Here is an 11,262-nt window from a genome sequence, read left to right as displayed (position 1 = left end):
CCAGGATTCCCTGCCCAGGATAGAGAATCTGCAGCAAAAGCACAAACAGTTTGAGAAAACTATGGAGAGTCAGCTGGAAAAGGTATACGTGATGGAGCGATACGCCCTGCAGCTGAAGCAGAACAAGCACTCGGACAGTGCTCAGATCATCACCAAATGCCAAGCAATCCTACAGAGGTACAACGCAACCTGTCATTATACTCTATTTCAATGACTCTTCAAAGCCATAATATGTGTGCTGAGCTAGACGGTTTTAGTTCAGTTCCCAGCATGGACATTGCATCTAGGTGCCAGGGGGAAAGATTGTGCGGCACGGTGGTGCAGTGGTAGAGTTGCTGCCTTACAGCAAATGTAGCGCCAGAGACCCGGGTTCAATCCCGACTACGGGTGCTGTTTGTATGTTTGACCTGCATGGGTTTTCTCCAAGATCTTCGGTTTCTTCCCACACTCCAAAGGCGTTCAGGTTTATAGGCTAATTGGCTTGGTAAATGTAAAAATTGTCCCTAGTGGGTATAGGATAGTGTTAGTGTGCGGGGATCGCTGGTCGGCGCGGACCCGGTGGGCCGAAAGTGCCTATTTCTGCACAGTATCTCTAAACTAAACTAAACTAAACTAAATCAACCAGAGCCATTTTATGCCCTGTTATTATTATATCGTAACAAGGCTTAAGCAGTGAAATATTGCACGATCCATGCAAGGTTCTCGATCCGAAAGGTCACCCATTCCTTTTCTCCAGAGGTGCTGCCTGCCCCGCTGAGTTACTCCAGCATTTTGTGTCTGTCTTCGGTTTAAACCAGCATCTGCAGTGCCTTCCTACACACGTTCAGTTTCTGACAGGGTGGAACACTGCGGAACTTTTCCTCGGAGGACTAAATGAGTCCATGATATGGAATGTTCTGGCAAAATGTCTGGCAGTTTGGATAACCTGTGTGGGAAGGAACTGCAGATGCTGCTTTAAACAGAAGATAGACACAAAAAGCTGGGGTAGTTCAGCGGGACAGGCAGCATCTACGGAGAGAAGGATTAGGAGACGTTTCGGGTCGAGACCCTTCTTCAGACGGAGAGTCAGGGGAAAGGGAAACGAGAGATATAGACGGTGATATACAGAGATGTAGAACAAATGAATGAAAGATATGCAAAGATGTTACTATGATAAAGGAAACGGGCCATTGCAGGCTGTGGGCGAGGTGAAAACGAGTTACAGACAATGGAAGTCACCAGGACGACAATGAAACTAGTACCACGACTAGGGTGGGGGAGGGACGGAGAGAGAGGAGATGCAAGGGGTACTTGAAATCAGAGAAATCAATATTCATGGTTGTAAGCTGCCTGAGCGAAATATGAGGTGCTGTTCCTCCAATTTGCGCTGGGCCTCACTCTGACAGTGGAGGAGGCCCAGGACAGAAAGGTCAGTGTGGGAATGGGAGGGGGAGTTAAAGTTTTTGGCAACCGGGAGATCAGGTCGGTCCAGGCGGACTGATTCTGTATGGCCCCTTCTCGTTCAATTCCCGCAAGCTTTGGATGAATGATTCTGTGTCTGGAAGTTGTTTTCAATGCATTCACGACTATAACTGTTATTGACTTTTATTGTCTCTTAGAAAACAAAAGTTAATGGAAAACTGTGAGCACCGCGGGAAGCTCCTACGCCAGTCCAAGCAGCTGCAGATTTTCCTAAGAAGCTCCTATGAGGTAAAGAGCATCTTTACAAAAATAGAAAACATTTATTCTTCCTGCCATAACATAATCAAAACGAGAGATGTTTGGATGTTCAATTCCACGCGTAATGAAAATGAAAAAAACCTGTGTCAACTTACAACCGGATATAGGCATCATTTAGGTAAGGGTTGACAAGTGAGCAAGTTACATAAGTGTGCTTGGTAATAACCTTCCCCAAAAGAGATTTCATCAACAGAAATGCAGAGGCTACACTGCAAGATGCAAACCACTGGTTAGCCGCAAAAATAGGATGGTCAGGTTACAGTTTGCCAAGAAGTAGTTAAAAGAGCAACCACAGTTCTGGAAAAAGGTCTTGTGGACAGATGAGATGAAGATTAACTTAGATCAGAGTGACGGCAAGAGCAAAGAATGGAGGAGAGAAGGAACTGCCCCAAGATCCAAAGCATACCACCTCATCTGTGAAACACAGTGGTGGGGGTGTTAAGGCCTGGGCATGTATGGCTGCTGAAGGAACTGGCTCACTTATCTTCATTGATGATACAACTGCTGATGGTAGTAGCATGATGAATTCTGAAGTGTATAGACACATCCTATCTGCTCAAGTTCAAACAAATGCCTCAAAACTCATTGGCCGGCGGTTCATTCTACAGCAAGACAATGATCCCAAACATACTTCTAAAGCAACAAAGGAGTTTTTCAAAGCTAAAAAATGGTCAATTCTTGAGTGGCCAAGTCAAAATCTTCCGATCTGAACCCAATTGAACATGCCTCTTAAATGCTGAAGAGAAAACTGAAGGGGACTAGCCCCCAAAACAAGCATAAGTTAAAGATGGCTACAATACAGGCCTGGCAGAGCATCACCAGAGAAGACACCCAGCAACTGGTGATGTCCATGAATCGCAGACTTCAAGCAGTCATTGCATGCAAAGGATATGCAACAAAATACTAAACATGACTACTTTTATTTACATGACATTGCTGTGTCCCAAACATTATGGTGCCCTGAAATGGGGGGACTATGTATAAACACTGCTGTAATTTCTACATGGTGAACCCAAAATGTATTAAAATGGCCTTTATTAAAATCTGACAATGTGCACTTTAACCACATGTGATTTTTTTCTATTACAAATCTCAAATTGTGGAGTACAGAGGCAAATAAATAAATGATGGGTCTTTGTCCCAAACATTATGGCGGGCACTGTAAGTTGGGAGGTCATGTTACAGCTGTACAAGACATTGGTGAGGCCACATTCAGCATATTGTGTTCAGTTTTGGTCACCCTGTTATAGGAAAGATGATAAACTGGAAAGGGCGCAGGGAAGACTTACGAGGATGTTGCCAGGACTGCCGGAACTATAAGGAGCCGTTGAGCAGGCTGGGGCATTATTCCAGTCTTTCAACATATGACAGTCCAGCCACCCCGGGAATTAACCTAGTGAACCTACGCTGCACGCCCTCAATAGCAAGAATATCCTTCCTAAAATTTGGGGACCAAAACTGCACACAGTACTCCAGGTGTGGTCTCACCAGGGCCCTGTACAACTGCAGAAGGACCTCTTTGCTCCTATGCTCAACTCCTCTTGTTATGAAGGCCAGCACGCCATTAGCTTTCTTCACTGCCTGCTGCACCCGCATGCTTCTTTTCAGTGACTGATGTACAAGGACACCCAGATCCCCCTTTTCCTAAGTTCCTAACCAGAGAGAAAGATCAGCCCAGTTTATTGTCACGTGTACCGAGATACAGTGCAAAGCTTTTGTTGCGTGCTGTCCAGTCAGCAGAAAGGCAATACATGATGACAACTGGGCCGTTCCTGTGGGAATGTTACCCAGGACCGTGTAGAATGAGGTGTTTTGAAGTGCAGTCACTTCTGTTGTATAGGAAAGACATCACAGTATCTCCTAGAGCCGACACAGTGACAAAGTAATGGGTTGAAAGTGACTGGTTGAAGGACTGATGGTGGGTGAAGCGTGGGGGATAATATCTTCCTGCTCATCTTCAAAGTAGCTCAATGGAAGGTTTTACGACCATCCAAGAGGAATGGACGACTTTAAGACGGAATCGGGGGGGGGGGGGGGGGGGAGGAAAGTGAGACACACAGCACGGGAATGAGTGATGCGTCAGCATTTCACCCACAGGCGCTGACTGGTTTCTGCACTGTCTCCTCAGGCTGTGTCGTGGCTGAACGAGAAGATCAGCGTGGCCCTGGACAGGAACTGGATGGATCCTAGCAACCTGCAGGGCAAGCTGCACAAGCATCAAACCTTGGAGGCTGAGATCACGGCCAATCAAAACAGGATCCAGACCATTGACGAGGTAAGAGTCTCTGCACGTGGAACGTGCCGGACAACTGAGGCCCTTCTGTCCACTGCTCCAGCTCACACACCTATGGAGCTCCTCCTGGCAACATAAACCTTCTCATTCCTGTCCTGAGCCACAGATGGATCATTTCCCTTCTCATTTTTTAATGGAATGTCCATTTGTTTAGAAAAGTATTTCTGTAACTGCATGCCATTGTTTATGTGGTGACCAACCTTTCAATCTAGTTCCTACCTTAGCCAACATAGTCCTCATACCTACTTAATAGGGTTCATTTTGGTTCCAGGTTTCCATCTGGTTAAACAGATGTGCACTGACTGAAGACTCCATCTGGACGATCCTCCTGGCAAATTGCCACAACTTATTAAAGTTTTGCAGTTGTGATATTTAAATGGTAGTGTTGTGACCCATGTCAAGGCTAAATAAAGGGATTAAATGGAATGCAAATTTTTGAGACAGGACCTGACGAATCTTAATGATTCAATAAAGTTCCTCTATTTTGTTCCCATCATATCAGTTAATTATAATTACTCACCATTAACTAAATTAGACAATAGACAATAGGTGCAGGAGTAGGCCATTCGGCCCTTCGAGCCAGCACCACCATTCAATGTGATCATGGCTGATCATTCTCAATCAGTTCCTGCCTTTTCCCCATACCCCCTGACTCCGCTATCCTTAAGAGCTTTATCTAGCTCTCTCTTGAATGCATTCAGAGAATTGGCCTCCACTGCCTTCTGAGGCGGTGAATTCCACAGATTCACAACTCTGACTGAAAAAGTTTTTCCTCATCTCCGTTCTAAATGGCCTGCCCCTTATTCTTAAACTGTGGCCCCTGGTTCTGGACTCCCCCAACATTGGGAACATGTTTCCTGCCTCTAACGTGTCCAACCCCTTAATAATCTTATATGTTTCGATAAGATCCCCTCTCATCCTTCTAAATTCCAGTGTATACAAGCCTAGCCGCTCTAGTCTTTCAACATACGACAGTCCCGCCATTCCGGGAATTAACCTAGTAAACATATGCTGCACGCCCTCAATAGCAAGAATATCCTTCCTCAAATTTGGAGACCAAAACTGTACTCCAGGTGCGGTCCCACTAGGGCCCTGTACAACTGCAGAAGGACCTCTTTGCTCCTATACTCAACTCCTCTTGTTATGAAGGCCAACATTCCATTGGCTTTCTTCACTGCCTGCTGTACCTGCATGCTTCCTTTCAGTGACTGATGCACTAGGACACCCAGATCTCGTTGCATGTCCCCTTTTCCTAACTTGACACCATTCAGATAATAATCTGCCTTCTTATTCTTACCACCAAAGTGGATAACCACACACTTATCCACATTAAACTGCATCTGCCATGCATCCGCCCACTCACACAACATATGGCGGGACTGTCATATGTTGAAAGACTGGAGCGACTAGGCTTGTATACACTGGAATTTAGAAGGATGAGAGGGGATCTTATCAAAATGTATAAGATTATTAAGGGGTTGGACACGTTAGAGGCAGGAAACATGTTCTCAATGTTGGGGGAGTCCAGAACCAGGGACCACAGTTTAAGAATAAGGGGTAGGCCGTTTAGAACGGAGATGAGGAAAAACTTTTTCAGTCAGAGTTGTGAATCTGTGGAATTCTCTGCCTCAGAAGGCAGTGGAGGCCAATTCTCTGGATGCTTTCAAGAGAGAGCTAGATAGAGCTCTTAAGGATAACGGAGTCGGGAGGTATGGGGAGAAGGCAGGAACGGGGTACTGATTGAGAATGATCAGCCATGATCACATTGAATGGTGGTGCTGGCTCGAAGGGCTGAATGGCCTCCTCCTACACCTATTGTCTATTGTCTCCAGCTCCCTCCTGGTTACGCCGTCCGACGAGCCTTCGGGTGGGTTCCCGGTCCCACCGACTGACGAGCCTTAGGGTGAATTCCCGGTCTTCGGGCAAGATTCCATCGACCGCTTGACTGGAGTTTTTTTTTTCTGGATTCCATTACAGGAAGGCGAGCAGCTGATTAACGATGGACATTACGCAGTGCATGAGATTGAGCCCAGAATGAAACAGGTTCAGGACTTGTGGGGCGAATTGCTGCTGAGCAGCAAAGAGAAGAGGTTTCAGCTGCTGGATGCACACAAGGTGCGTGTATGCTATCGGGCTCTCATTGATCATTGATCTCACTTTCAGCATTCGCATTGGCGATCCAGCACCATCTGCCCACAGGGTGCACTTTGTTTACTGCATTTTACCCCCAATGCATTGACTTCATTGCAGTTGCACAAACATTCTCAGACATCCCCCTGCATCTGAATGCGTGCAGTTTGTGTTAGTGGATTGAATGGGTCCTGTGGTGTCATCAATGAGGCTAGTCCAGTGGTGTTCACTCTCACTGGATAAGAATCAGAAGGGAACCCTTGCTACTCTCATAGAGTGATACAGTGTGGAAACAGGCCCATTCGGCCCAACTTGCCCACACCGGCCAACACACCAGCTACACTAGTCCCACCTGCTCGCGTTTGGCCCATATCGCTCCAAACCAGTCCTATCCGTGTACGTGTCTAACTGTTTCTTAAACGTTGGGATATTCCCAGCCTCAACTACCTCCTCTGGCAGCTCATCCCATACACCCACCACCCTTTGTGTGAAACAGTTACCCCTCTCTTCTCTAACTCAGATTATTGCACTACTTGTCACTCCTACAACTGTAGGAAATGCTGCAGTACTTTTGATAAAGAGATCCCCCTCCCCTCCCCCCACTCATCATCAACAACACCATAGTCACATCTGTGGAGTCATTTAAGTTCCTTGGAACCATCATCTCCAGGGACCTTAAATGGGGGGCCACCATCAACTCCACAGTCAAAAAGGCCCAACAGAGGATGTACTTCCTGTGGCAACTGAGGAAACACAATCTGCCACAGGCAATGATGGTCCAATTCTATACTGCTATCATTGCCGTCCTCACCTTCTCCATCATGGTCTGGTTTGGCTCAGCCACCAAGCACGACATCCGGAGGCTGCAACGGATTGTTCGCACAGCTGAGAAGGTTGTTGGCTGCAACCTCCCCCCCATTGACGAACTGTACACTGCAAGGGCCAGGAAGCGAGCGGGCAAGATCATCTCTGACCCCTCTCACCCTGGCCACAAACTCTTTGAAGCACTTCCCTCTGGAAGGCGACTCCGGACTGCCAAAGCAGCCACAGCCAGACACAAAAACAGCTTTTTTCCATGAGTGATAGTTCTACTCAACAACCAAAGTCTGTGGTCTCATTTTTGCTCTGGTTTATTTTCACCCACATGTTTAGACCGTAATGTTGTATCCTTATAGTTTTGATGTGGTTATGCTTTATTCTTAATTGTTAACTGTATGTTTGTGTTGTCATTTGTGAGTGGAGCACCAAGGCACATTCCTTGTATATGCACATACTTGGCCAATAAACTCATTCATTCATTCATTCATTCATTCATTCATTCATTCATTCATTCATTCAAGTTTACCACTTTGTCCAGTGAAATTTCCTTTTCATGTCTAATATGCCTTGGATGATTGATGTGGCAAGCCCAGGGCGTTCTGCCTCCGCTTCTGCCTCCAATGCCCCTTACCAGAGCCACAAGAATCTGTTGGGTCACAAAACATAGCCTTTGATGCTGCTCGTCAGCTCTGGCCTCTTGGTGAACCCCCTGCAAACTGAGCAACCTTACTGAAGAAGGGTCCCGACCCGAAACGTCACCTATTCCCGTTCCCCAGAGATACTGTCTGACCTTCTGAGGTGCTCCAGCCTTTTGTGTCTATCTTTGGTTGGAACCAGCAGCTGCAGTTCCATCTTGCACAACCTTGCTGATACCGCCCTGTACCACACTGAGCCCAGCATCCTGATTCATGCATCTCATTCTGGTTTTCAAAGTCATTTTGATGCAGAAAATCTTCAGAGGCCTTGGGTGCGGAAGGAAATATTGTGAGGATCGTCCCTATCCCACAGTCTGAAGAAGGGTCTCGACCCGAAATGTCACCCATTCCTTCTCTCCTGAGATGCTGCCTGTCCTGCTGAGTTACTCCAGCATTTTGTGAATAAATACCTATCCCACAATGCTGCTAGTGAGATGAGAAGAAACGTTTTCACCCAGAGAGTTGTGAATTTGTGGGATTCTCTGCCGGAGAAGGCAGTAGAGGCCAATTCACTGGATGAGTTTGAAAGAGAGTTAGATAGAGTTCTAGGGGCTAGCGGAATCAAGGGGTATGGGGAGAAGGCTGGCATGGGTTACTGATTGTGGATGATCAGCCATGATCACAATGAATGGCGGTGCTGGCTCGAAGGGCCAGATGGCCTTCTCCTGCACCTATTTTCTATATTTCTATGAAAGACCAAACACACTAGGGAAGAGGAAGCATGTGTGCAAGACGTGATGGGGTGCATGGGAGGTGGATGTGTTGATGGTGGTATTGGTGGCTTTTCACTGTACCTCGGTGCACGTGACGATAAACTAAACTGAACTGAATTATTATTTTCATGTGTACCGAGGTTGCAGTGAAAATCTTTGCATTTATGTGCCATTGATGCAGAGAGAGTTCTTGTCGATCAACCGTTAATGTTTATGTTTCTTGAATTCTGGAGGCCCTGAACTTACAGCGGAGCATTGAGGGTGTGGAGAAGTGGCTCAGTGAAGTGGAGAAGCAGCTGGATCACCCTGCCCACGGCGTGGACCTGGTCTCTGTTAGGAACCTGTTCAACAAACACCAGGAGCTGGAGGAAGACATCAGCAGCTATGTGGAAAGGATGCAAGGACTTCTCGATCAATCCGAAGAGTTTGTTCATAAGAAGCACTTCATTGCTGAGGAAATTCGGGTCAGAGTTGATGTTGTACTCAACAGGTAAGACCTGAGATTCAGCCAGTCATCACTAAATCCAGATAACCAAATAGAGTTTAGTTTCATATTTTAGTTAGGAGATACAGCACGGAAACAGGCTCTTATAGAAACGTATAAAATTGTAATAGGACTAGATGCAGGAAAAAATGTTCCCAATGTTGGGGGAGTCCAGAACCAGGGGCCACCGTCCAAGAATAAAGTGGAGGCCATTTAAAACTGAGGTGAGAAAAAACTTTTCCACCCAGAGAGTTGTGAATTTGTGGAATTCTCTGCCACAGAGGGCAGTGGAGGCCGATTCACTGGATGAATTTAAAAGAGAGTTAGATAGAGCTCTAGGGGCTAGCGGAGTCAGGGGGTATGGGGAGAAGGCAGGCACGGGTTACTGACTGGATGATCGGTCATGATCACAATGAATGGCGGGGCTGGCTCGAAGGGCCAAATGGCCTCCTCCTGCACCTATTTACTATGTTTCTATGTGTATCAACATTTACTTACTCGTATGTCCTCTGAAGAAGGGTCTCGACCCGAAACGTCACCCATTCCTTCTCTCCCGAGATGCTGCCTGACCTGCTGAGTTACTCCAGTATTTTGTGAATAAATACCTTCGATTTTACCAGCATCTGCAGTTATTTTCTTACAGTATCTCCTCCTTGTTCATTTTAGTTCCATCCATTATCTCTACTGCCGTTGGATCTGCTGTAATATTGGTGGCATCCTTGGCTATGTGGATTGCCTGTGAAACAGATTTTGAGGATTTGATGAGTTCCTATTTCCTGCTGCTCAGGTATCGGGCATTGGGTGAGCCCATCAAGGAGCGGCGCGCGTGCCTGGAGTCAAGCCTGCAGCTTTATCAGTTCTTCTGGGACCTGGATGCAGAGCTGGCGTGGGTTCAGGAGAAGCTCCAATTGGCTTTGGCCAAGGAGACTGGACAATCATTGAATGCAGTGCAGAGCTTGCAGAAGAAGCACCAGGTGAGCTCATCTGAAAGATACAGACTCAAGTTCAGGAGTAGCGCTTGTCCCGGTGAACTGATCCAGCAGGAATGGATTCCCCATTGTAAGTGGGGTTCATCACATGAAAAATAATCTAGGACCAGAGAGCACAGCCTCAGAATAAAAGGAAGTACCTTTGGAAAGATGAGGAATGGCAGGACTGTCATATGAGGAAAGATTGGAAAGACTGGGCTTGTATTCACTGGAGTTTAGAAGGATGAGAGGGGATCTTATACAGACGTATAAAATTATAAACGGACTGGACAAGCTAGATGCAGGAAAAATGTTCCCAATGTTGGGGGAATCCAGAACCAGGGGCCACAGTCTAAGAATAAAGGGGAGGCCATTTAAAACTGAGATGAGAAAAAAACTATTTCACCCAGAGAGTTGTGAATTTGTGGAATTCTCTGCCACAGAAGGCAGTGGAGGCCAAATCACTGGATGAATTAAAAACAGAGTTAGATAGAGCTCGTGGGGCTAGCGGAATCAGGGGATATAGGGAGAAGGCCCTCTAGCGTTTGAGGCCCTCTGAGGGGGCGCTGTGAATTGTTTATGTATGTGCTGTGTGCCATTGTATGTTCGTTTCTTAGTACCTAATCAGATGTACAGCACTTTGGTCAATGTGGGTTGTTTTTAAATGTGCTATACAAATAAAATGGACTTGACTTGAAGGCAGGCACGGATTACTGATTGTGGATGATCAGCCATGATCACAATGAATGGAGGAGGTGCGTACAGGCTGGAAGGGCCTCCTGCACCTATTGTTGTATGTTTCTATCTTTGGGTGCTGTCGTTCACTTACTGCCTCAACCTAATTTCTTGCGTCAGAAGTGAGGTCTTTATTTGTTGTTCCTCCACCAGGCTCTGCAGACTGAGATCAGCTGCCACGATTCCCTGATAAATGACGTGTTGGAAGCAGGACAGAAGCTTGCGAAGAGCGGGCATTTCAACGCCCGGGAGATTTCAAAGCGACTGTGGGAGTTGAAAGACGCGGTGGAGACGCTGAAAGAGGAGGCGGAGAAGAGGAGCAAGTTGCTGAAGGAGGCGCATGCAGCACAACTATTCTTCGCTGAGGTGAGCGCTGAGTTGTGTCCACAAGCAACTTGCTCCCACCTCTGACCACTTATACTCACAGATATTGTACACAATCACATCTATAATCATGCCACGTAGTAAAGAGCAGAGCAAGCGGGCGGCACGGTGGCGCAGCGGTAGAGTTGTTGCCTTGCAGCGCTTTCCATCTGCACATGTGGCACTGAACCACAAACTGTGGAGCGCCTATTCCTGCTGCTCCTCTATTGGAGCACCAATACAAAGCTGAGGACCTTGTTGAGGACAATGATAGTGCGAAGAGTTGTGTTCAGTTTTGGCTGAAACACAATATCTAGCATGTTGTGGACACGATAAGAAGAAG

At 46.7% G+C, this 11,262-nt stretch overlaps 1 protein-coding gene across 1 annotated transcript in view; it reads left to right on the top strand.

The window, feature by feature from the left end:
• The window catches only part of sptbn5 (spectrin, beta, non-erythrocytic 5), a 183,033-nt gene extending 174,170 nt beyond the window's left edge, over positions 1–8,863 (top strand). Inside the window, exons 48-52 of the mRNA XM_078406114.1 lie at positions 5–177; positions 1,599–1,689; positions 3,848–3,994; positions 5,990–6,127; positions 8,603–8,863. Of these exons, the coding sequence (XP_078262240.1) occupies positions 5–177; positions 1,599–1,689; positions 3,848–3,994; positions 5,990–6,127; positions 8,603–8,863 (810 nt within the window). The remainder of the gene's footprint in view (positions 1–4; positions 178–1,598; positions 1,690–3,847; positions 3,995–5,989; positions 6,128–8,602) is intronic.
• Positions 8,864–11,262: the final 2,399 nt, after the last annotated feature.

The sequence above is a fragment of the Rhinoraja longicauda genome, chromosome 10, assembly GCF_053455715.1.
Source record: "Rhinoraja longicauda isolate Sanriku21f chromosome 10, sRhiLon1.1, whole genome shotgun sequence".
Taxonomy (NCBI): Eukaryota; Metazoa; Chordata; class Chondrichthyes; order Rajiformes; family Arhynchobatidae; genus Rhinoraja; species Rhinoraja longicauda.
Note: the sequence above shows the minus strand (reverse complement) of the source record. Positions and strands in the feature narration are given on the sequence as shown.